The sequence below is a fragment of the Lissotriton vulgaris genome, chromosome 4_1 (assembly GCF_964263255.1).
Source record: "Lissotriton vulgaris chromosome 4_1, aLisVul1.2, whole genome shotgun sequence".
NCBI lineage: Eukaryota > Metazoa > Chordata > Amphibia > Caudata > Salamandridae > Lissotriton > Lissotriton vulgaris.
In genome coordinates this window covers 1,585,980,455-1,586,007,346 of record NC_141691.1, presented here as the reverse complement: position 1 = coordinate 1,586,007,346, position 26,892 = coordinate 1,585,980,455, and the positions used below count along the sequence as shown (strand labels likewise).

General features: G+C 47.2%; 1 protein-coding gene across 1 annotated transcript in view; it reads left to right on the top strand.

The window, feature by feature from the left end:
• Positions 1 to 26,892, top strand: part of MYBL1 (MYB proto-oncogene like 1) — a 610,566-nt gene that overhangs the window by 506,792 nt on the left and 76,882 nt on the right. Inside the window, exons 13-14 of the mRNA XM_086965817.1 lie at positions 8,742 to 8,858; positions 8,948 to 9,055. Coding sequence (XP_086821943.1) covers positions 8,742 to 8,858; positions 8,948 to 9,055 — 225 coding nt within the window. The remainder of the gene's footprint in view (positions 1 to 8,741; positions 8,859 to 8,947; positions 9,056 to 26,892) is intronic.

Sequence of the window (26,892 nt, the reverse complement as noted above, 5' to 3'; positions counted from 1 at the left end):
TCATAGGATCATACAGAGTTTCTTCGAGGTTGTACATGAATGGCTAATATTCACATGTTGTAAGTGCTGCTATAGATACCCCTGAATTAGCTATATCAGAGCATTGCCATGGAATTACAGTCATAAAAACTTCTTGGTCGACTTTAAGAAATTAAGCTCTTGTTAAGAATAGGAATTCCTCTTATCTGAAAGAAACAGGTTAGTTTTAGATTCCTTACCTTAGAATATCACCAGGCGTCAGACTGGATCCTGAAAGTTTTGCGTAGCAGTACCCCTGCGCGTCGGTAGGCGTCGTTTGCGGCTCTGCGTCTGCGTCGTGGTTGCCAGGATGACGTCGTCGGAGTACTTAGACGCCGCCCTCGCGCGCTGACCTCAGTTCTTTTTCTTCTTTTTTCCACGCCAGCAAGCGCAGATCCGGGAAGAGCAGTACTCCTTAGTCATTTTTTGACAAACTTTTTTTGATCTATTTTGGATCTTCTCGAGTAGTTATCGACTCCGGTGCCGGTAGGGATGCTCGCGTTCAAGCCCTGTGACGACTGTAACCGACTGATATCGGTTACCGACCCCCACCGTCGGTGCCTTTATTGCCTCAGGCCGACCATGATGACAAGTCGTGCCCCGACTGCCGGGCCTTGACGTCGAAAGCTAGGCGGGAGTGGTTCCGTAAGCGACTCGAGATCCGGCAGTTGGCCCCGCGCCGTTCGAGGTCCCGGTCCCAAAGGAGGCACGACCAGTTTGGTAAAAATCTGTTCTCTCTCACTGAGTTTCGGGCTGCGGTTTGTCAACACCACCTGCCTTTTGGGCCGTTATTCCCACTCTTGTTGGGATACGGTTGCGGAAGTGCTGCCCCAGTGCCCGGTGGAGGTCCAGGCAAAGCTAACCCAGGCCCTCGTGGAGGGAAGGGATGCAGCACGATATTCCATTCGATGTGGGCAGGATACCACGGACTCGCTAGGCAGGGCGATTGCAACAACGGTGGCGGTTCTCCGCCACGCCTGGCTGAGGTCCGCCAACTTTTCGGGCAATGTCCAAGCATCACTTATGGACATGCCCTTTGATGGGCGTCGCCTTTTTGGCGACAAGGCGGACAGCGTGCTGGAACGTTTTAAGGACTCCAGGGCTACGGCTACGGCCAAGTCCTTGGGCCACGGCCAACGCCACCAGACTTGCGCCTTTCGTCCCTTTCATAGCCAAGGAAGGGGCGCCCCCTCACGTCCATCTAGCCACAGGCCACAAACCCACCTCCAACGCGGTCGAGGACGTGGTGACCGCCTTGGCGGTGCCGGGGGACACAGGCAAGGCCAGTCCACACCCGCCCCGCAGCATCTGCCTCAAAATCCTCCTAGTCCGAGTTTTCAAGCCCATTCGACGCCAGTGGGGGGCAGGGTTCACCATCACCTCCTCCACTGGCGCCCCATCACATCGGACAGGTGGGTGCTGCAAATCGTGCGAAGGGGCTACTCCCTCCCCTTCGAGGCGACCCCTCCAGCCATGCCACTGCAGTACCACCGCATGTCGGGGGATCACTTGCAACTTCTGCAGGAGGAAGTTACGGTCCTCTTGGCCAAGGTTGCCGTTGAACGCGTTCCTGGGCCAGAAGTAGGACGTGGTTGCTATTCCCACTACTTCCTGGTACCCAAGAAGGGCAAAGGGGGCCTACGCTCTATCTTGAATCTAAGTAGCGTCAACAGCTTCCTCCGGAAGGAGAAGTTCAAGATGCTGACTTTGGCTCAGGTCCTAGCTGCCCTGGACCCAGAAGACTGGATGGTAGCATTGGACTTGCAGGACGCATATTTCCACATCCCCATCCTGCAGGCCCACCGGCGTTACCTGCGGTTCGCTGTAGGCCACGAGCACTTTCAGTTTACTGTGCTCCCCTTCGACATTACCAGCGTCCCACGGGTGTTCAAGAAAGTGATGGGATGGTCGAGCTCATCTGAGCCGATTAGGGATTTCAGTCTTCCCCCATCTCGACGACTGTTTGATGAAGACGGGCTCGCCCCAAGCAGTCATCTCCCACCTCCAGACTACGGCCGACCTCCTGCACTCGCTGGGGTTCTCCATCAAAGTGCCAAAGTCACACCTCTGTGCCCCTCGCAGAAGCTCCTCTTCATCGGAGCGGTTCTGGACTCAGCGCAGTTTCAGGTTATTCTCCCTGCCCCCCCCGCCCCCCCCCCCCCCCCCCCGAACAGCGGGTTCAGGATATTCAGGCTCTGATTCCGGTCTTTCAGTCTTTATCACAAGTCTCGGTCAGGTTGATGCTGCGGCTTCTGGGGCTGATGGCCTCCTGCATCCTTCTGGTGCATCACGCTCGGTGGCGGATGCGTGCTCTGCAGTGGGACCTGAAGTTTCAGTGGGCACAGCATCCGGGCAACCTATCCGATTGCGTTCGGATCTCGGAGGGCACTGCAATACAGTTGCAGTGGTGGCTCACGAATCGCGATTGGGTCTGCGGCAGATCTCTCTCCCTTCCCCAACCGGAGCACGTAGTAGTGACGGATGCGACACTCCTGGGATGGGGAGGCCACATGGGAGAGAGGGAGATAAGAGGCCTCTAGTTTCCAGCGGAGTCCCGGCTCCACATCAACCTTCTGGAGCTGCGGGCGATCCGGCTTGCACTGAAAGCATTCCTTCCCTCTGTCCGGGGAAGTGTAGTGCAGGTGTTCACGGACAACACCACCGCTATGTGGGTCTGCCACAAACAGGGCAGGGTGGGGTCGTGGACACTTTGTGAAGAGGCTAGCGCCTCTGGACATGGCTGGAACACCAGGGCGTCACCCTGGTGGTTCAACACCTGGCAGATTCCCTGAACGCCAGGGCGGACAAACTCAGCCGCCGGTGCGTGGTGGATCACGAATGGCATCTGAACTCTGATATGGCGCACGGTCTCTTTCAGCAGTGGGGAGAGCCTTGGTTAGATCTATTCGCCACCGAAGAGAACACGCAATGTCATCAGTTCTGCGTGTTGGAATTTCCAAGGTGGCACTCGCTCGGCGACACTTTTCGTCGCGAGTGGAGCTGCGGTCTGTTGTACGCCTTTCCGCCTATACCACTTCTGCCCAGAGTGCTGAAGAAGATCAGGCGAGACCGGGCCCAAGTTATCCTTGTGGCTCCGGACTGGGCACGAAGATACTGGTATCAGAGCTACTCAGTATCTCAGTCGATCCCGCGATTCGTCTGCCTCTTCAGGAGGACCTTCTGTCGCAGCAGAAGGGGCGGTCCTCCACCCGAACCTGTCCAGCCTCCAACTCCATGCGTGGAGATTGAGCGACGACAGTTGAGGCCATTTGACTTGCCTCCTGAAGTCTGTGATGTGATTCTGGCAGCCAAGTGTCCCTCCACAAAATCGGTATACGCCTGCAGGTGGAACAAATTTGTGGCATGGTGCACAGCAAAGGCTGTGGATCCTCTCTCCGCCCCCTTTTCAGAGGTTCTCCTCTTCCTTCTTTCTCTTGCCCACCAGGGCTCTGCTCTGGGCACTCTTAAGGGCTACCTCTCTGCCATTTCTGCCGTCTTGAGGCTTCCTGATCAGCCCTCTATTTTCAAGTCTCCTGTTGTGAATAGATTCTTGAAGGGCATCACGCATATGTTTCCTCCTGTTCCTTTCGTGATGCCTCAGTGGGACTTGAACCTTGTTCTAACCTATCTGCTGTGCACCCCTTTCGAGCCACTTCACCATTGCCCTCTTCGTCTTCTGACTCTCAAGACTGCATTCCTGGTTGCCATCACCTCTGCCAGGAGAGTGAGTGAGCTCCAGGCTCTATCTTCTAAGCCTCCTTTCCTTTCTGTCCATCCGGACAAGGTTGTTTTAAGGACGTGTCCTTCTTTCCTGCCCGAGGTGGTTACGGCCTTTCACATCGGGCAGTCCATCACCTTGCCCACCTTGTTTCCGCCTCCGCATCCCTCGAAAGAGGAAGAGAGGCTCCACCATCTTAATCTGGACCCAAAACGTGTGCTCTCCTTCTACCTTGATCGCACACGCCAGTTCCGGGTGGATGACCAGCTCTTTGTTGGATATGTGGGCGCGAAGAAGGGACAGGCGGTGCACAAACGGACCATCTCTTGGTGGGTCATGTTGTGCATCAAGGTCTGTTACTTCCTGGCTAAAAAAGAGCCCCCTGTTGGGCTGAGGGCCCATTCCACTCTGGCCACGGCGGCTACTACTGCCCTGGGTCGGGGGTCCCCTTGCAGGACATCTGTCAGGCAGCTACGTGGGCCTCGCTGCACACGTTTGCTAGACACTACTGCCTGGACAGCCAATTCCGGAGAGATGGCTTTTTCGGCCGTTCCGTTCTCCAGGACTTTCTGGTGTGATCTTGGTCTGCAGTCCCACCACCGGGGTTGATATTGATGGGTATCTATTCTAAGATAAGGAATCTAACACTAACCTGTTTCTTTCAGATGCACAAGTTACTTACCTTCGGTAACGATATATCTGTAAGAATCAGTAGTTAGTGTTAGATTCCTTACCACCCCACCCATCCTCCCCGTTCTGCGGACTGGTATCTAGGGTTAAGGTATTTCCCTTTGAGGGCCCTAGTTTTATGGCACCAGTGTCGGTCTCTGGCATGGCTCTGCGTTCCCGACGCGGAAAGCTATGTACAAGAACTGACGTCAGCACGCGAGGGCGTCATCCCGGCGACCACGACGCCTAGGACAGGCGCGGAGCTGCAGACAACGCCTACCGACGTGCAGGGGTACTGCTACGCAAAACTTTTCGGATCCAGTCTGACGCCTGGGGATATTGTAAGGTAAGGAATCTAACACTAACTACTGTTTCTTACAGATATATCGTTACCGAAGGTAGGTAACTTGTGCTTCTGACTCTGTACTTTTCATTCCACAAAGTGACTAGGAAAAGTGGATGAGCAATGAGGCAGAAATCTTAACGACTGTGGGTTTGGAGAAAAACTGTAATTTGCAAGTCATCCTTCAAGCTCCCAGACCAGTGATACTACTAATTCCAGAGTGTTTAATCCCCACTTTGGTCATACTGACCACAACAGAAACAATAAATATGCGGTCTTCATACCATCAGAGAAGTTTGGGGGTTAGAGATTTTAACAACAATCTTCCTTGATAGGGGAGTAACACTTCAGACATGACCCCCCTACTTCCCTTCCCCTCTACACCTCTCCGGTAGGGTGTGAAATGTCCAAAATCATCTTGAAGCATGGCAAAACATCACCTGCAACTAATGGGTGCTCAGTTCGTGCAAAGCGGATATGAAGTTTGGTTCGGTATGCCACTACTGCCCAATCCATCAAAAATAGCACTAAAATGCCATCCTTACTGCACAAAGAAGTAATGCTATTACTAGAACAAATTAAACCACTTCCACTAGATTTACTCTAGGTACTAAAAAAAGGGTCTAAAATAGAATCCTGCGAATTTTTGGATTTCAAGACTTTAACAAATGGGCAACTGGATCACAAAAGAGAGGTTCTGAATGCTGGCTCTCCACCAGATATCACTACAGCTCAAGCAGGGGAATTGAGTATGGGGTGTGGATTTACAGAATGCTTACTATCGTAACATTAGAAGGAAACACAAAGTCTCTGATGTTTATAAAGGTTAAGTTGCACTGTTATTACCCAGTTCTACCATTCGGACTTAAGTCAGCTCCTTCAACCTTCTCCAGGTGTGTGGCAGTGGTAGTTGCTTTTCTCCGCAAGCAGGAGATTTTGAACTACCTGGGTGACTAACATATCAAAATCGCAACCCACAGAAATCAAGTCAGAACTCCCAAGCAATGGTTCCTCTTCTTCATTTAAGAGGCCTCCAGGTGTTCCAAGCCACACTAGGTTTTATCTTACCTAGCACTTACTTTGTATGCAAATTGAGGAAAATGTTTATAAAATTTTACTATTTCGCAAAAATGTCATCAGCTGTACGCTGAAAAATTTAACGGGTCACCAAAATTTCCTCCCTACGAGGATCAATCACATCCTGCATTTTCATAATTTAATTGCAAGACTTCATGAGATCTTCTCAACAGTGCCTGGAATGGCAATGGTCTCAGGAAAGTGCAGCTGGGACGACAACCCTCTTAAATCTTTGATGAGAAACATTCTCTTCCATGCTGTTGCAGGAAGAGCTATCTGGTACAGAAGTACGTGCATCAGAATCTTCCTTTGCAAATAATTGGTGCTGATGCCCCTCTTTTGGTTTGGGGTGTGAATAAGACCACTCAACATTCCTGATGCAGACATATTCTGCTGCCCACCCTTCAGAGGCAATTGTTGCATCCCAAAAGCAAACTGTGCTTGACAGCACAACTCCTCAGTTGGTCCTGTATGGTCATTTAAACCTTGCTAAGCCTTTGCCGATATTAAGACTCTCCGCATGACCATCTTATGCTTTACTTGACAATCCCTCTTAAAAAAAATGTTTTTGAAAAAAGGTCAACCCTCCAATTAGGAAGACATCCTCACCATCGAGTTTATTCTAGTACTGAATAAACTAATGGCCCCTGCTTTCAAGTCTGTAAATAAAGCTTTATAGAAATGTTTGCTTTTCTAGTGGAAATCCCTTTTGCTGATGGAGTGAGTGAGCTTCATGCACTCAGCAGTGGAACCTGATACAGATTTTTACTAACAGGGTAGTCATAGGAAGGCATGTTTGTTTCTATCTAAAATACTATCACAGTTTCACATTAATCAATGTTTCTTTGCACATGTTTTTTAGTAACCCGTTTAACTGGCAGATTTCTTTGCTTTACTTTGAAGTAATAGGTGTTTTAAGATGATTACAACTCTATGCAAAGGGCATAATAGAGCCAACCAGCTGTTTGTCAGTTCTGAGGCTCTGCATACAGGTTTGGCCAAATCGAAACAGTCCCTTTCGAAATGGGTAGTGTCATGCATTATTCTATGCTGCCTGTCCTCTAATAAGAACTTGACAGCAAGCATGGTCGTTCTACCAGGAGAAGCATGGCTTCAGCTATATTGATGAGGAATATTTCTTTAACTAGGCTATGTAGTTGGGGCATAGAAATCGATTCATACAATCTCTAGGCAGTTCGGTTTAGACCCACGTGAATTCAGCTTGTCTAAAATACCTATTTGGTCAACGTTAATTTACGGCCCCTGCCTACAATTTCCATTATTGATTTTTGTGTTTGTGAAGTTAAGACCACAGTATATGAAGGAAAGTATTGCTTTTCTAGTCTAAAATCTATGGCTTATGATTAGCTATTGGTAACATTAATTCGGAATCTTAGAAATCTGCACAGAAGTCATAAACAGACCTGCCTCCCCAGTCTTTCTTAAAAAAACAAAATCCTGTTCTATACTATTACATCCAGGGCCATTAAAATAAACTGACTCTGAGTCACCTGTCAGTGTAAGATATGATGAGACATGAAAGCTACTGGCTTTTAAAAAGGAACAGATTGTATTTTTAGCTTTACTATATTTACTACCTGTGTATTATTAGCTTTACCATATTTACTACCTGTCTGGCTGCATTTGCCTTTATTTTTAAAATAGCAGATGAGCGTCTTTCAAAAAGAAAAAAACAATACTTTTATGAATATATTATGAGTGTTTTGGAATCCTTGCACGCAAGCAAGAATGTTCTAACATATATAAATTCAGTGACGATTTCTGCAATGCTGACCTAGGATTACAAGTAGGGCCTGATTGCGATTCTAGAGGATGGAATACTGTCCATCAGGGCGACAGAGACAATTACTCTGTCACCCTGTTCCCCAAGTTTAGAGACATCTGCCGGCCAGCGTATGTCTCTTAACATTGGCAGGAACCGCCATCATGGCGGTTCCTGTCAATATTGTAAACCTTTGATGGAAGGCTCTGTGAAACATGATGGACAGCCATAACATTTTCACCAAGTTTTATTTATTTTCAATAGCAAACTATTAAAGTGGGATATTGGGTTTTAAAAAAAGCACAACTAATGACCCCCACATCATGAGATTTGTTTTTTTAAATATATTTATTTGACTGTATTCGTCTCAAGTGATGGGCAGTATAAAAAAAAAAACTGACTGGCCACTAAAAAGGCAGATGGGTCGGATGGCTAACCTACCACAACTCTTATTCCGTTAAGCCATTGAAAGAGTATGGCAGCGTTAAAGTAGGCTTCGTCGTAGACATACTGTTTGTCCGCCCACCTCAAAATTGGGTGGGCGAAATTTGAGTGTAGGGGATAGGGTCCTCCTACGCTGCTGTTGTAATGGAGTAGTCTCTCCGCCAAACTCTAAATCAGACCCTAAGTTAATATTCTTTTGCTTTCTCTCAGTAAATCCATAAACCTCCCCCCACACAACTCCACCTATTTCCAAAAGCTGAGCGGAAATTTCTGTGAAGTCGAGATTCCTTCACTGAGTTACCTTCATAAAGTCTTTTCCGATTGGCCCTTCACTGCCTTGTGGGAAGTCTGGCAGCCTGTTTGTTGTTTTTTCATTAAAAAGTGAATCGAATATGCTGATTGATTACTTAGACATTTTAAAATGTTGCCTCTTAGACTCATGTTTTCATTTATTTAATGCTTTTTTCACATAAAAAATGTATTGTGAAAAAGCAAGTGTTCTGGGGATATTCCACTGATTATGGATTCAAATGAAATACCCATGACAGAGAACTACAACTTGAAGTAAGTAGTATTTCCTTTCAGAACATGAGCTCCATTGTCCAAGCAAATACAGAAATTGCATGTCTTATAGTAGTACACTTGGAAATGCAAATGCACAACTAATTATAATTTTTCTAATGGTGTAGTCTCAGCCTCTGGCATTTTTGGAAGAAGACATTAGAGAGGTGCTCAAGGAAGAAACTGGAAAAGACGTATTCCTCAGGGAGGACGCTGAAAGTGACTGTAAAACCTGTAAACCAGAGGTACAACTTCATCACCATATACAAATACCATAATAAATAATCATTCATCATTGATTTCCTTAGTTTGACTTGTGAATTCATCTTTTCAGCACATATCTTCAGTGAAGAAAGTCAGAAAGTCATTGGTCTTGGATGCTTGGGATAAAGAAGAACTTGGGACTCAGTTTTTCACTGAGGATGGTGTGTCAGATCTTCAGGTTTGTTTGCAAATGGTTTTCACTCTGAATAATCCGGGAGCTCCTCTGACGTTACCTAATAAATTCAAACAATTTTAAATACGAGCCACAGACCATCACCATCTTTTATCCTTAATACGTAAATTCTTTGTATAAAGTATTGTACTGGATTGTTCTTGTTTTCTGAATGCTTTCTATGTGGATTGCAGAGTTAGTGTGTTCTGAGAAGTGCCTAAAGGGAGCTACAGGGCTGCAAGTTTAGGACATGCTTCCCACCTAGCATAAACGACCAAGAAGAAATGGTGAATCCGTATTTACTCTCCTGTAGCTTGCTTACTGTGTGGCTTGGCATATAAAAGAATGTGTGCAAGAGTTCTTAAATAAATCGGACAGCCTCAGTGGTGCTTGTGGCAAGAGGAAAGCTCTAAACTGCTTGCTATACCAATGTTTACCTGGAGCTCTTATGGGCTTCAGGCACTGGTAAATCTGTAAAATAATTATTATTGTAAAGAGTCTAAAAATCTGTCACCTTCTAATCTGTGGAAAGGAAACTTAGCAGCTTGGAGACATCTGGATAGAAGTTCTTTTTAAAGCATTTGTGGTATAGAGGTCTTATTAAAGTTTTTGTTTCACAGTCCTATGGTAGATTGTTAAATATAATGCGAAGAACACTTGAATTTGCCCACCAAAAGTTAAACCTGTAGGTATTGTTTTCTGATGCTCATGGTCTGGCTAGCACCCATGAAAAAAGGAAGAGAAAACTTTGATGTACAGAAGAGCTGTCTCACAAGTAGTATTTTCATGAAGAGGTTGCAGAGAGGATCTCAACTTTGCTCTGTGTTACTCTTTTGAATATTGACAGAAAACATACTCTTGTAATAAAAAGGCTAAACAAATGAAGCAAAGAATATCATACCATAAACATGTCCAAACCCCTTTCAGAGAGCCATGATGTAAGGGGTTGTTCGGCCAAGCTGTGGGGTCCTGATTAACTGAGTACTACTCCTTTCAGCACCTGACTCTCATTGGTAGCTCAGTACAAGGATCTTAGAGAGGAAGATGGGTGTGAGGCTTAAACTAGCTCAAGACTCAAAGTACACACAGTAGCAGCCGTAAGATGAATGTCCAGCCAAATACTTCCACATTCAAGAACAAATGAGTATTGTAATGTGAGCACACAAGACAACACTCTAAATAATATCCACAATCTCTTAAGGTCGGCACACTAGCGTCATCTTCGGGAGTACCCCGAGTAAGTCTGTCCTTGTATAGTGAGGTTAGTTATTTCCCAATTGATACTGGAGGTGACTCCGAGAGGCCGCCCATGTGACACAACCAAAGTTTGGTCTTAAGAGTCAACTTTAACAGTGCTACAATCATGCAAGTCCCTAGCAGGCCTGCTTGCTTTGAACAGTCGTACCCCACTCAATGACAGCCGGCAGGCTAACCAGGGTGCATTCAGAGTGCTCTGGCCTCCTAATGCTGACGGTTCGCGAACTCTGAGTTTTTTTTTCTTGATGGCGCATCAGGCCTCCTTTAGTCTTCCGAAGGCTTGCATCTGTGTTGGACGTCCCCCTTCATGGTTCCTCGCCATCGGTAAGTGTTCCTCACACCAACTTGAAAACATTTAGACGCTGAAGCAGTACACATTCCCAGTTCAGTAAAATCAGAATTACCATACATAGCAGATATGGTAACAACGAGAGATATTTACCTGTGTCCCTGAAATTTATTGACGGTCTCCAGACTGTCAAATTTCTGCTGGCAACACTTGGCCCTCTACACAGTACGTTCAGCTTGCATGCACAATCCATGCCAGCTTTCCAGCGCACCAAGGTAGGAATTCCCCACCCCACCCTCCACACAGCCAAGCAAAATCCCTCCTGGTGACTGAGCGCCACATTTTATTTACATTTTATTTATTTTATAGAGCGCAACATATCCCTGCAAGTGTCTGCACAGAGAAGGATACCATAATTGAGAGTGGAATACAACTAAATGGGAGGTTGGAATATCCAAGTTTTTAGCTGTTTTCGAAAGATCAAGAAATTTGTTTCATTTCACAAATGCTCAGGAAGCATGCTCGGAGCTCGCAAGTTGAGTGGACTATTCTTCTACTACCCCATGAGGCAGTGTACATTTTCTGAAACCTGACTGTTCTGGAGGTAGCAGAGTGTATGCATCTTCCAGGGACATACCATGAGAATTTATTCTTAAAGTATTCTTGGCCAATTCCATGGGGTGCCTTATGTGCAGTACACAGTACTTTAAATGCTACTCTCTTCTTTAAAGTGAGGCAGTGAAGCTCCTCCAAAGCATTAGAAACAGAGCCACATTTTCGGATGTTTTTTTTCAGCCTGACGGCTGCATTCTTCCCCCTTTGCCGTTTCATGAGGAAGCCTTATTGCATGCCCAAGTAGAGGGCCTTGCAATAATCTAGTCTACATAAGACCAGAGAAATAACATTTTTCTGCAGTTCTGTTGCAATAAAGAAAAGATTTTCTGTAGCGTTTTTAGCTGATAAAAGCAATTCGAAGTGAGATTGTTATTTTGTCCGTAAAAAGTATGTTTAGAACTAAAAATGATGCCCAGATTTCTCACCTTGGAGACTGGAGTAAGAAGAGATCCCAAATTCTGTGGCCATCCTGTGTCGCTCCAGAAAGAAATGTCCTTCCCCAAAAGAAGTACTTCGGTTTTAAACAAATGAATTCCTGAACAATAAAGTGTATTTGTGCAATGCTTGTTCCCCCTATATTTCCAAAGTGGCTAGTGTAGAGTCTGTTTCCAAATTTTCTTACATGACCTCTGAGATACATGGGTCCGTTGACAGACCCCTTTCCCTACCCCACCCAGAGCTGACTGTAGTAACGGATGTATCCTTGCTGGGTTGCGGGTGGGGGCAGTCATCTGGGAGAGGTGGAGATCAGAAGTTTCTGGCAGAGACTTGCCTCTACAGCAAGTTGCTGGATTTGTGAGCGATTTGCTTAGCACTGAAGGCGTTCCTCCCAACCATCAAGGGCGAACAGGTGCAGGTACTCACGGACAACACTACTTCCATGTGGTATTGCAACAACCAGGACGGAGTGGTGTTGTGGGTCATGTGCCAGGAAGATCTGCGTCTCTAGAAGTGGCTGAACGTTCAGGACATTTCTCTGATTGTCCAGCACCTCAAGTATCTTTAAACACCAGGGCAGACAAACTCAGCTGACGTTGCCTTAGTGGATCATGAATGACATTTGCACTTGAAGGTGGCACAGGGTGTCTTCCAGCAATAGGGAGAACCCTGCCTTCGATCGATTCAATAACACAGAGAGGGCACAGTGTCCAGAATTGTGTACATTTGCTTCCCACGGTAGTCCTCCCTCGGAGATAGCTTTTGCTTAGATTGGAGCTCAGGATTCTTGTAAGCCCTTCTACCTCTACCTCTCCTGCCCACAGTTCTGAAGAAGATCTGGAAAGACCAGCCCCAAGTCACCCCAGTGCTTCCGGACTGGGCAAGGAGAGCGGGGACTTCTGGCCATGACCAATTATTCTCTGATTTGCATGCCCCTTCGGGAGGAACTCCTGTCATAGCAGTGTCGGGTCTGGCATCCAAACCTGCAAAACATGCACCTCCATGCTTGTAAATTGAACAGAGACAGTTGATGACCTTTAAGCTCCCTCACAAAAGGGTTGGTGTCATCATGGCTGCCAGGCGTCATTCACCTAAACTCTATATAGTGGATGCCAGAGGAAGTTTATTGTCTGGTGTCCCTCCTCCACCCCTCCAATAACACCCAACCCTTGAATGCGCAGTTGTCTGATATCTTATTGTTTTGTCAGTTTGACAGTTAAGAGTTAGCTTCTTTTCTTTTTACGTTCGCCAGATCAGCTGTCACTTTTCACAACACCTGTTGTGATGCATTTCTTGAAAGGACTAATTCACATGTTCCCGCCAACAACTTTTGTGATGCCACAGTGGGACTTTGATCTGGTTCTCGCTTACCTGATGTTCACTCCTTTTGAACCGATGCACAGCTTTCCTCTACACCTCTTGACCATCAAGAGGATGTTCTTCATTGCCATTATATCTGCAAGGTCAGTAAGTAAACTCCAGGCCCTGTCTCTCCAATAACCATACACCTCGTTCTTCCCAGAAGAATTGGTTTTCTGGAGGAAAATGCATTCCGGTTGAAGGTGCTCATGCCCTTCTACACCGACCACTCATTACCTGGCCACCTTTCTAGCTCACAAATCATCCCTCTAAGGAGGAGTAGCTGCTCCACCTCAGCAAAGGCCTCAGTTTTCACATTGATCAAACCAGAGATCATCAGTTGGATGATCAACTGTTAGTCGAATTTCCACAAACAAAAAAGGGGAAAGCGGTGCAAAAGAGAACCATCTCCCCATGGATTGCTTCATGTATTAGGATATGGACTAAAGAAAATGCAATCCCCAGAAGGCTCGCACGCTCATTCCACCAGATCAAAGACTGCTACTACTGCACTAGCACGCTGTGTGTAAGTCTTTGACATCTTCGAGGCTGCTATGTGGGCGTCCAGCCACATGTTCACAAAGCACTATTACTTGGAACGGCAAGTCTGACGAAATGATAACTTCGCCCGACATGTTCTCTAGGATCATTTCATCTGAGCCTTTACACAGACGTACCACCCGAGGAGGTACTGCTTTGGTATCTAATCACAAGGTGCGGAATCTAGGTTCAGGGAACAGTTACTTGCCTTCGGTAACCCCTTTCTGGAAGAGATTATCTAACCTCAGACTCCTCAATCACCCACCCTTCTGTGGAATGGACTCACATGGACCAATAATAAAATTCCAATCTAGAGATCTGAACATTAATGTATTCTGGTTTCTACCGGCAGACTTCAAAAAGTGACGTCCGCACATAGAGGTGGTGCAGATATAGTGGCCCCAGCGCCATATCTGGAGTGGGGCGGATTCATCGCGGAGCCACAACACACCACCTAATGATGCAAGAAGGAATTGCTTTCAGAGTTCTCTGGATCCTGTCTGTAGCCTGAGGGAATTCACAAGGTGAGGAATCTGCAGTTAGATGGAGTCTACCAGAAAAGGCGTTACTGAAGTTATCCAGTATTAGGGGATCTTTCATAGATTCAAGTGCTTGAATCATTTCCAGTCGTCGAGACATAGAAGTTAACAGGCCTAAGGCCTTATAATTAGTAAAATATCTAAGTCCTTATTTAAAAAAGGACCAAACTTGAGAGGACAACCAATCAGCTGACACCACCCTCTAGAACCTTCCTGGAAGGAGCTCCAGTCCCTCAGATTTTCTATCGCACTGCATGCAAAGGGAGTCTCCACTGAGCTCTGCTCAGTTTTCTCATCTTAACTTCTAAATATCCTTGTCTTCAGGTTTTCTCTTGGATTCAAGGTATTTTTCATCTATATTTCCATTGCCTGAATGAATTTCTCTGATTTCTTCATGTCTGGCACACCTAAAAAAGGCCTTTTTAGGCCCTGTGGTACCTGCAAAAAGAAAAGACCCCACGTTGATGATCCCCATAAAGACTGCCTTTATCCTGATCACAAACCAAAGGACTGCAAGTCGCACTTTTTCTACAAAGACTTTAAAAGACCGTGAGGGGAGGCTGTTATTATGGCTGCAGAGGTTTAAAGATAGGGAGGACCCTGTATCTTCTGAGTAGAGTGAAGGCTCCTCAAGATCCTCCAGAAAGACGCCTCAAAAAAGACCACCAGACGTCCCTCCAGGTCACTTCTCGCAGCAACCTCCAAAGAAGATGCATAAAAAGTCTTCAGTCGCTACTAAGAAACAATATCTGCCCTCCAGGGTGTTGCCTTCCCATCAGAGTTGGATTTCTGTCAAAAAATCCTTTCAGAAATCAGCTTCAGACCCTCTTACTCCTCCGGTGAAGGTGAAACATGCTTTTAAAAAGCCTTTCTCAGCCCCGTCGACAGACAGCTCTTCAACGGCAGTACCGATGACAAGAACTCCACTGACTGTCATCTACGAGAGCCGTCACCACAGTTTTAGACTCGTCGGTGTATATTTCATCGTCGACGACGTCTTCGTCAATGAGTCAAGCTCCTTTGTCGTTGACGATAAAGATAGTCAGAAAATTGGCATCGTCGACAAAGGTTACGACGACGAGTGCTTCGTCTATGGTGTTGCCTGCGTCGACGACGAGTCTACCGTCGACATCTCGTCGACGATTTTATACATTGAGTCGTCCACGACCTCGATGACGAGAGATGCATCTTCGATGAAGGTACTGTCATCTACGCCAATTACGTCTGGGACATCAATACCAATGCCATTTGACAGTTCCTCGACAATGGTATGAGTACCGACAACAACCTCAATCCACAACATCAAAATCCAGAGCAGGAAAACTATTTTCCCAGCAAAAATTTCAAAGAGAGACTGACACCCTCATTAACCTCTCCTACTAGGGTTAAAGCCTTGTTGGCAACTCATCTACTGGATGATGATGAGGACTCGGACGAAAACAGCTTGTTTGGGGCTGCGCAGAGCCCCTCGGAGTTGAGTGTTAAATACCAAGAAGTCTCAGAGGATAAGACCAATTCTATGACCAACATACATACTACTCTGACCAACGTCGTCAGCAGCAATTGCAGCCAGAGATGGTTTGTCTTCCTTCCGCTCTGATATCTGATCTACAATTCATACTGATGGACTACAAAAAGGTTTCCTACTTCTGCACCATCTCCCGCTCCAGCGTTTTATCCACCTCCTGCGGTGCAGTCAGCCTCCACCCCTTCCTATGTCTCTAGTGCCTGTGCATCATCTTCCATCTAGAGGTGAAGACGAAGAAGGACAAGAAGGGGAAATCCAGGATAAACAAACACGTCCAGACGAATAGGATGACTACATTATCCCTCCACCAGCGTCACCATCTCCGCCTCAAATAGACTCCCCTCCCGAGGATATTGGTGGATTTCATAATCTCTTGGAGGGAGCAGCCAGACGTTTTGAGCTTCCAATGCCTTCTCATGAATAAGACTGTTTTCTTTACGATTTCAAAGAGCCTTTTAAAAAATCAGTCAGGTCTATGCCCATTATCGACTATATTTGGGATCAAGGCATTAAGATAATGAGAAACCCAGCTGCAGTTCCTCCAGTCTTACCAAGGCTCGACAAGAAAATTCAAAGCCCCTGCTGACGCGCCTGCCTGCCTCATAGGTCACCCAAGACTTGATTAAGTTATTGCCCAGGCAGTTCAATCCATAACCCATCAGCTCCGCTTACAGCACCCCCAGATACGAAGGGTAGGAGGCTAGACAACAGCGGCAAGCGTTTTTCCACTATGTTGCCGTTGACAGTCAGAGCATCTAATTCCTTAGCGCTGCTGTGGCGCTACAACAGGCAGATGTGGTCAGACATCGCTCCTTACCTCAACGATCTCTCATAAGACATCAAGGAAGAAGCAAGAAAAGTTTTACTGGAAGGCGAGCGCACCGCTTCAGAGATAATTGATTGCGCCATGGACATTGCTTCCACTGGTTTCCGCCAGTGAGCTGGAGCCACGGTCCTAAGGAGCCATGGTTGGCTAAAGGCTACTACATTCAGGCCTGAAGTCCAGACCAAAATTCTAGATATGCCTTTACGAAGGACAAGAAATCTTCGGTAAGCATTTCGACAAGACCCTTCAGGGAATCAAAAAAGACATTTTCACAGCCCAAGCGTTCGGTACCCTCCAGTACAAAAGAACCCCTTTTTGTAGTGCACAGTGGAAAAACCAGTCAGCCTACAGGGGAGGTTACCAGCAATATTGGTACCCTTCCTATACCTCATCCAGCCAGCAATACAGGACGCAGTTCACGGAGAGACAACAGCCTGCGACTGCCTACAATAAATCTTCCTTTCTAGGGAAGGTGGGACAACAAAAGGAGTCTGTCGGACATCAGTGACCTCTCACTTCTTCCGGTTGCAATTTCTTCCCCTCACACCAAAGTAGGAGGCAAAATCTCCCATTATCTCTAAAACTGGAAGCAAATCACAACAGATCGCTGGGTTCTACAACTAATCCAATTCGGCCGTTCCCTAGAATGTATACACCCACCTCCGCCAACAGCTCCTCAACCTCTGGCTCACAAATGTCTGTGCCTGTTGCAGTTAGAAATAACATTGATGTTTCAAGGAGGAGCCATAGGACGTGTTCCCTTTCATCAAAGAGGAAAAGGTTTCTATTCCTGTTTCTTTTTAGTGCGCAAACAGAACAAGTGGAGGCCAATTTTAGATTTACGAAATCTAAACAAAGTCCTCAAGAAACAATCATTCTGCATGGTCACCATTCAGGTCTTGCAGCTTTTCAATAGGAACGACCACATGGTATCCCTGGACCTTCAAGACGCCTACTTCCATATACCAATACACAAGAAGCGCAAAAAAATTCTCAGGTTCGCTGAAGCTGGTAGACATTATCAATTCCGGGTGTTACCCTTCAGGCTCAATTCGGCCCTTAGCATTTTTACAAATTGCCTAGCACCAGTTGCGGCATATCTCAGACAACACCATCACCAAGTTGTCACGTATCTCGACGACTGGCTTGTCAAAGCTCCTTCCTTCAACACTGCAAATAAGTCTTCCAAAACCGGTCTGCGGCTTTTCATCAAATTGGGTCTCACATTAAACCCAGAGAAATCAATCCTATAGCCTTCTCGACGACTAACGTTCCTGGGAGCTATCGTAGATACTGTTCTGAAAGGGCCTATCCAACAGCAGAAAGACAACAAAAACATCTGACGTTAGCAAGCCGCATACAAAGAAGAAAGTCTCTTTCGGTGTGTCTATACAAATCCTTCCTCCGCACGATGTCCTCTTGTATTCTTCTGATACCCCACTGCCATCTAAACATGTGTCCTCTACAGGAAGCTTTAACCACTCAATGGGTTCAAATAAACAGAACCTTCAACAACATAATTCAAGTGACCGCACAAATGGTCCCCTCGCTGGTGTACTTGTCCTCATCATCTGTCTCAGCAGTTACCCTTCCTTCCACAAACCTTTCCTCCGGTGATAACAGGTGCTTCCCTGGAAGATTGGGGGGGCCTTCTTTCAGGAACTTTAGATCAGTGGTAAGTGGCGACCTTCTCAGCGGAATCTACACATGAATCTCTTGGAACTAAGAGGAGTCTTTCCAGCCCTTCAGGCTTTCCTGCCCAAGATACAAAACTCGGTAGTGCTTGTCAGAACAGACAATACTACGACAATGCACTATCTAAACAAACAAGGAGGAACTCGATCTCTCTCCCTTTCACAAGAATCTCAACGAATCTGCAACAGGGCAATTCAACACGGAATTTTGTTGAGAGCGGAGTACGAAAATACATTCGCGGATTCACTAAGCAGATTACAGACAACCTGCCACGTGGGAGTTTAACCTATATAACAGAATCTTCTCCCAGTGGGGCAGACCAACTATAGACATGTTTGCCACAAACAAACGGCAAAACCAAATGCCAACGCTTCGCAAGCTAGCATCCCCAACAGGGCTCTCTGGGGAATGCTTTTTCAATAGCATGGTCCGGCTTATTTGCCTAAGCTTTTCTGCCAGTTCCTCTCCTTCCCAGGGTTTTAAAAAAGATGAAAGCAGAACCCTGCAAGCTAATCCTAATAGCTCCAGCGTGGCCTTGCCAACATTGGTTCACAGAACTCCATCTCCTGTCCTTACTGCGGCCGATACCTCGGAAGCCGTTTCCCTCTCTTCTCACGATGAACCAGGGACAAGTTCAACACCCAGATCAAGGCTCTCTGAAATTATCGGTTTGGCTCCTGAGTTCCAGGAATTTCAAAACGTAAACATTCCTTCTGAGTGCAGGTCAATTCTGTCTCGTGCAAGAGCCGACAGTACCTACAAAACCTATTCTTTAAAAAGGAAAACATTCTGCATCTGGTGTGGGTCTGCTAAGGTGCATCCTCTCAAATCATCTCCGGAAGAAGTCTTGACAAATCTCCTCCATCGAGCGAATTCAGGTCTGGCTTATACTTCGATCAAAGTAAACTTGGCTGCAATCTCCCGTTTTCGAAGATCTTCTAAAGGCTCTTCCTTGGGGTCAAACAGACTGATAAAACAGTTTCCTATGGGTCTATTCAGGACCTTCCCTCCTGTGAGATCGCCGCCTCCAACATGGCAACTCAAAATTGGTACTTGCTCAACTTATGAAGCACCCGTTTGAGCCGATACATAGAGCTGACTTAAAATTCCTTTCGTGGAAAACTGCCATTCTCCTAGCTCTGGTGTCCACGAGAAGATTTAGTGAACTTCAAGCTTTCACAATACAAGAACCCTTAATTCAGTTTAAGCATGATAGAGTGATCCTTTGTACCAACCCGAAATTTATACCTAAAGTCTCATCGGACATTCATCTTAATGAGCCAATTGTCTTATAATCCTTTTTTTCTGAACCCTCAAACAGCAGCTGAACGAGTTTTGCATTCTTTTGACTTGAAGCGCTGCCTTAAATTTTATCAAGACAAAACGAAATCCTTCCGTAGGACTAATCAGCTTTTTGTAGCTTACAGCTTACCTAGGAAAGGTTTCCCCTTAACGAAACAGAGGTTATCTAGATGGATCTATAGTGCTATTTTCTTCTGTCACCAGCAAGCTGGCCAACCTCTACAATCAAACCTTCGTGCCCATTTCACTAGGGCAGTGTCTACATCTATGGCATTGTTTGCTGGCATGCCCCTCTCAGACATTTGTAGAGCAGCAACCTGGACGACGACGCATACATTCACTAAGCATTACTGCCTGGATTTCGAATTGATGAAAGATGCTGCGGTGGGACAGGCGGTGCTAAAGCATCTGTTTCAGTTAGGGTTAGCCTTCCTTCCTTCCCACCAACCTTTCTAATACACATTTCTCAGTTTTTTTCACTTTGTTATGCCAATATTGGAAACTGTCCATTTGCTATATCGTATTTATATGCATATTTACATGTATCTGTATGTATGTATATTTCATTCTCAAGAAATAGTTGCTGACTATTCATATATGTATGGTTTATGTAAATGACAAAATGTGCTCATTACTGCTTTTTATTCTGGTTCAAGCATGTGAATCTATGAAAGATACCCTAATACAGTATATGAAATGAGTTACTTACTTGCAACTGCATTTATCCAGCATTGGTATCTTTCATAGATTCACATGCGTCCACCGCCTCCCTTGGAAGGGCTCACTTAATACTCTCAGTTGTACCTCTGGATACGCACGGTGCTTATGAAAATCTGAGGGACTGGAGCTCCTTCCAGGAAGGTTCTAGAGGATGGTGTCTTAATGGTTGTTCTCTTAAGTTTGGTCCTTTTTTAAATCAGGGCTTTAATATTTTACTGAATATAAGGCCTTAGGCCTGTTACCTTCTATGTCTACGGTGACATTACCCTTATAAATGTACCAGGGACTCCAAACTGATGTTGGTAATGGATCCGCACCACATGTGCCTCTTCTGCCTGGAGCGTGACCACAACCCCAGTTCGTGCTTCAACTGCCGGACCATGGCCCGAAGTCGTTGTGTGAACAGTCCCGAAAGCTCCTCCAGACCCGGCAGTCTGCTCCATGTCGCTCAAGGTCCTGGTCGCGAGGAATGCGTGGTACCGATCGCAGAGCCATCACCACCACTCGTCGTCCAAGTCTTCTCATTTGGGGTCAGGTAAGTCGAACCACAGTAAGAAGTAGTCGAAGAAGCATCGTCGCTCTTCGAATTCTCCTGGTCCGTCGGCCGACGCAACGAAGGATGCGGGTGGTGCCACTCCCACAGCTCCGTGTACGGAGCCTTCAGGGTCGACTCTGGCCTTCCCGGGATCGGGTGCGACCCCTGCCCAGCTTCGTCAATTTTACGATGCGATGCATGCCATCTGTGGGCAGCCCAACTCTGCCGGCGTGCCTTCTTGGATCCAGGCCTGGATCCGGATCGGTGCCGGTCGCTATTGACACCTCCACAAGCGCTGCTTTCACCGGCACCACGGTGCCGGATCCGGTCCCGATGGCTGCTTTTGTGCCTGTGTTCCATCCTGGCCATTTTCAGCCGGATTGGCAGCCAGAGGAGGGTGAGGAAGACTAGGAGGGGTCTGGTGACCCTTGAACCACCCAGCTAGAGTGTGAGTCAGACTGGAGAGAGGAACTGGGGGATGCCAGTGGTCTGGATACCTCCCTAGACCTAGGCATTTTGTCTCCTCTTACCGTGGCTACGGAGGAGGGTGCTTCATATGCAGTGCTGTTGCATAGGGTGGCCGAGGCTCTCTACCTTGAGCTTCCTACGGTGGCAGTCAGGACTAACCTCCTGTTAGAGGTGCTTCAGCCGGCAGCGAGCTCTTCGGAGCCCCTGCTGCCGTTCAGTGAAGCCCTTACGGACATCCTTTTGGGCGCCTGGTCCAGGCCTAACACAGGGCCCCCAGTGGATAGGATCGTTGCCCGACGCCCCCGCCCGGCCCCGGGCGACCACACTTTACTCTCCCAACACCCTACCCCTGTGAGCTTCGTGGTCCAAGCCTCTACGTCCAAGAGAGCCTCCCTTACAGCTCCACCTGATAGGGAATCCAAGAAGCTGGACCAACTTGGGAAGGAGATGTTTTCTTCCTCCAGCTTGGGACTGCGGTCAGTAAACACAGCTTGTCTGTTGGGCCGTTATTCCCACTCTGTGTGGGATACTGTGGCGCAGGTGCTGCCTCAGTGCCCAGAGGAGGCCCGGACGGTGCTCTCCCGGGCTGTTGCCGAAGGGAGAGACGCAGCAAAGTTTTGCATCCGCTGTGGGCTGGATAACACCAACGCTACGCCTGGTTGGGTTCGACTGTCTTTTCCAGAGATGTCCAAACCACACTTATGGACATGCCCTTGGATGTCCATTGCCTTTTCGGGGACAAGGCAGACAGCGCGCTAGATCGCTTTAAGGACTCTCAAGGTACGACCAGGTCCTTTGGCCTCTCCACCACTCGCCCTGCGCAGTCTACCTTTGGCCCCTTTCGTGGCTATGGAAGGGGTGCCCCACTACGTCCCGCCCAGAGCCACAGGCCGGCGCAGGCTGTTCAGCCCCAGCGCGGCCGGGGACGTGGGACCACCAGCGTGGCTCTGGGGTCCAGCGAGTGGGCTAGTCCACCACAGCCCCCTCTGCGTCCGCCTCCAATCCCTCGTAGTCTGACCTTTCAGGGCCACCAAATGCCAGTGGGCGGCAGTATCCGCCTTCACATCCCTCACTGGCGCACCATCACATCGGACAGGTAGGTTCTGCAGATAGTCCGAGGGGCTACTCCCTCCCCTTCAAGACTACCCCTCCCTCCATGCCACCTCAGTACCATCGCATGTCGGACGATCACCTGGCCCTTCTCCAACAGGAAGTTTTGTCTCTTGGCCAAGGGGGCCATTAAGCGCGTTCCTTTCCCAGAAGTCGGTCGTGGTTGTTATTCACACTACTTTCTGGTGCCCAAGAAGGACAAAGGCCTGCGTCCTATCTTGATTCTCAGGAACGTCAACCGCTTCCTCTGAAAGGAGAAGCTCAAAAAGTTGACTCTCGCTCAGGTTTTGTCTGCCCTCTACCCCGGAGACTGGTTGGTAGCGTTGGACTTGCAGGATGCTTTTTTCACTTCCCCATCCTGTCGGCCCACCAGCATTACCTATGGTTTATGGTAGGCCATGAGCACTTTCAGTTTACTGTGCTTCCCTTTGGCCTTACCAGCGCCCCTCGGGTGTTCACAAAAGTGATGCCGGTGGTCGCAGCACATCTGCGCAGATCAGGGGTTCCAGTATTCCCCTACCTCGAGGACTTGTTGAAGGTTGGGGTGTCGCCCCAGGCAGTCGTCTCCCACCTCCAAACTACGGCCGATCTCCTGCATTTGCTGGGGTTCTCCATGAAAGTGCCGAAGTCGCACCTGATTCCCTCTCAGAAGCTCCTTTTCATCGGAGCGGTTCTAGACACGAGGCAGTTTCGGGTCTATCCTCACGGACAGCAAGTCTGTGATATTCTCGTTATGATTTCGATCTTTTAGCCTCTCTCCTAGGTTTCGGTCAGGATGACCCTGAGGCTGCTGGACCTCCTGCATCCTGCTGGTCGATCATGCCAGTTTGCATATGCAGGCTCTGCAGTGGGACCTGAAGTTTCAGTGGGCACAGTATCAGGGGAACCTGATACTGTGCCCACATCGAAGAGGCGCCACATCGAAGAGGCGGAGATCAGAGTCCTCTAGTCTCTGACGGAGTCCGAGCTCCACATCAATGTTCTGGACCTTCGGGCGATCCGTCTTGCACTGAAGGCATTCCTTCCCTCTGTCCGGGTAAGAGTAGTGCAGGTGTTCACGGACAAAACCACCACCATGTGGTACTGTAACAAACAGAGGGGGTGGGATTGTGGACCCTATTTCTGGAGGCCCTGCGCCTCTGGACATGGCTAGAACATCAGGGCATATCCCTGGTGGTTCAACACCTGACCGGTTCTCCGAACGCCAGGGCGGACAAACTCAGCCGCATGAATAGTCTCTTTCTGCAGTCGGGAGAGCCTTGGTCAGATTTATTCACCACCGAAGAGAACGCGCAATGTCAGCAATTCTGCACGTTAGAATTTCCAAGGCGGCGGTCGCTAGGCAACGCTTTTTGGCTCGAGTGGAGTTGCGGTCTTCTATATGCCTTTCCGCCTATTCCACTTATGCCCAGAGTGCTGAAGAAGATCAGGCGCGACCGGGTCCAAGTCATTCTTGTCGCCCCAGACTGGGCATGAAGAGTCTTGTAACCCAAGCTGCTCAATATGGCCATTGATACTCTGATCAGACTGCCTCTTCGGGGAGGATCATCTGTCGCAGCAGCAGGGGACGGTCCTCCACCCGAACCTGTCCAGCCTCCACCTCCTTGCGTGGAGATTGAGCGGCAGCAGTTGACCACATTTGACTTGCCTCCCGAAGTCTGTGATGTAATCTTGGCAGCCAGGCGTCCCTCCACTAAGACGGTATACGCCTGCCGATGGAACAAATTTGTGGCATGGTGCGCAGCAAAGGCTGTGGATCCCCTTTCTGAGGTTCTGTTGTTCCTTCTTTCCTTGGCCCGGCAGGGCTCTGCTCTGGGCACTATCAGGGGCTATCTTTTTGCCATTTTGCCTTTCTAAGGCTTCCTGATCAGCCTTCTCTCGTCAAGTCCCCGGTTATATAGAGTTTCTTAAAAGTCATCACTCATCTCTTTCCTCCTATTCCCTTCATGATGCCTCAGTGGGACTTGAATTTGGTTTTGACTTATTTGATGTGCACTCCCTTTGAGCCGCTTCACAACTGTCCTCAACGACTCTTGACTCTCATGACTGCATTTCTGGTAGCCATCGCATCTGCCAGAAGAGTGAGTGAGCTCCAGGCTCTTTCATCCAAGCCTCCTTTTGTGGCTGTACATCCCACAAGGTTGCCCTAAGGACTCGTCCATCCTTTCTTCCCAAAGTTGTCACCTCCTTTCACATCGGGCAAACTATCCCTTTGCCCACCTTTTTTCCGCCTCCGCATACTTCTAAAGAGGAAGAGAGGCTCCACCATCTGGACCCAAAATGTGCGCTCTCCTATTTGGATCACGCAAAACAGTTCTGGGTGGATGACCAGCTCTTTGTTGGCTACTTGGGTGGCATGAAAGGTCGGGCCGTGCACAAGCGGACCATCTCTAGATGGGTCGTCTTGTGTATTAAATCCCGTTATTCTCTGGCTAAAAAGGAGCCTTCAGTGGGGCTACGCGCCCATTACACCAGGGCGACAGCAGCCACTACTGCTTTGGGACAAGGAGTACCTCTGAATGACATCTGTCAGGCAGCTACGTGGGCATTGCGGCACACGTTTACAAAACACTACTGCCTGGCCAGCCAAGTCCGGAGAGACAGTTTCTTTGGCCGTTCTGTTCTCCAGGACTTTCTGGTGTGATCTTGGTTCGCAGACCCACCTCCGGGGTTGGTATTGCTGGGGTATCTATTCTAAGCTAAGGAATCTATAACTAACTGTTTCTTTCAGATTAACAAGTTACTTACCTTCCGTAACAATATATCTGTAAGAAACATAGGGTAGTTCTAATTTCTTACCGCCCCACCCATCCTCCCTGTTCTGCGAACTGATTTCTAGGGTTTAGGTCCTCTTTTCAGGGCCATAGTTGAGTGCACCAGTGGTCAGTGTCTTGAATGGCTCTGCATTCCTGGCACGGAAAGTCGTGTACAGAACTGACTTCAGGGTGCGACGGTGGCGTCTAAGTAACCTCCGCATGGTCATCCCGGCGACCATGTTGCCGACGACGGACGCAGAGTCGACCAATGCCACCTACAGACGCGCAGGGGTACTACTGATGAAAAAACTTTCCAGATCCAGTCTGACGCCTGGGGGATATTCTAAGGTAAGGAATCTATAACTAACTTATGTTTCTTACAGATATATCGTTACCGAAAGTAAGTAACTTGTTCTTTAGCACCTCTGACCATGAAGATTAAACAAGATCTAGTCAAAATTAACAACTTGCACTTATCATTGGTGAGGAGATGTAATCTCGTAAAAATGCTTATGCTCCCAAACGTTTTATATATGTTCAGTGCCATTCTATTGGAGGTTAATAAGCGCTGGCTGACCAAGCTAGAAAGTTTGTGTTCTAGTTTTGTACAGCAGTTAAAAAAAAAAAAGAAGGGAGCTAAGATTTGATACTTCCTAGAAGTCGAGGTGGGTGGGCGGTACCTAGCTTTGCGTTTTATTATTGGGTTTGTATGCTGCAGCCTCTGAGAATCCTGATTATAGACAATACTCATAATATTAACCCTGCTGAGGCACTATCTATATAGGAGCTCACATTGGGTTCTGATGCCAAGGACTGTTTATTGCGAAACCTGAAAAGGAGTAACTATAAAACGACTAGGTCAAATACAGTGAATGGAGCATTTAAGATCTGGCGACTAGTAAAGAGAAGGAACAATATCACTAAGTTTAACTGCTATACACCCTTGTGGGGTTTTGCCTTACCTGGTATATTTCATGATAACATGGGTAAAAGATTTTAGATAAGTGGCATTTCAAGAATAGGGGATAGGTATTACGGTGACCTATTAGGCTCCTTTGGTGAGATACAGGACCAATTTATTTTGAAACAAGAGAAGTTTTTCAAATATTTGTAGAGCAGAGATTTTATTACTAAACTGGAAAAGAACCAAATCTCACTTGTGGAGTATCCGGTTATAGAAGCCGTGGAACGGGGAAGCAGTTATATGACTTAGCCATGCATGCATGCGACTGAGACACTACCACGCATTCAGTTACCATACAAGTCTTTACCATGCATGCTTTTACAACAAATTTATAGTGTAAAGGCATGTATGGTAAAGGCATATGTGTGGTAAGAATGTCACAGGTAAGATATATATATATATATATATATATATATATATATATATATATATATATATATATATATATATATATATATATATATATATATATATATATATTTATTTATTTATATACTGTCGCCGGTATGTAGTTATAGTTGGGACCTAGTTTCCCTAGAAGGAGCATTTTGTTTATTGTGCCAATTACTTTGGCGCCGCTAGAAGAATCTTCACAGAATTAAATTTTCATAACTTATAGTTTAGTCAGTTCAGGTGCTGCGTCGAAAGGTTGGGGGTGATCCGTCAAGCGGGGACCGAGAAAAAGGAGGGGGGTCCCAAAACGCATTTTCTCTATGCATTTTCCCATAGTGAATTTGAAGATTACTACAGCCCAAACCGCTGAACGGAATTACACCAAATTTGGCAGAAATCTACATGTTGGCCCAGAAAGCGTGATTTTGGTGATTTGTAGAGATATTAAAGGCCCCACAAAATTTGAGATATATATATGGACGTGGATCTTAACAGTGGACTCGCCGGAT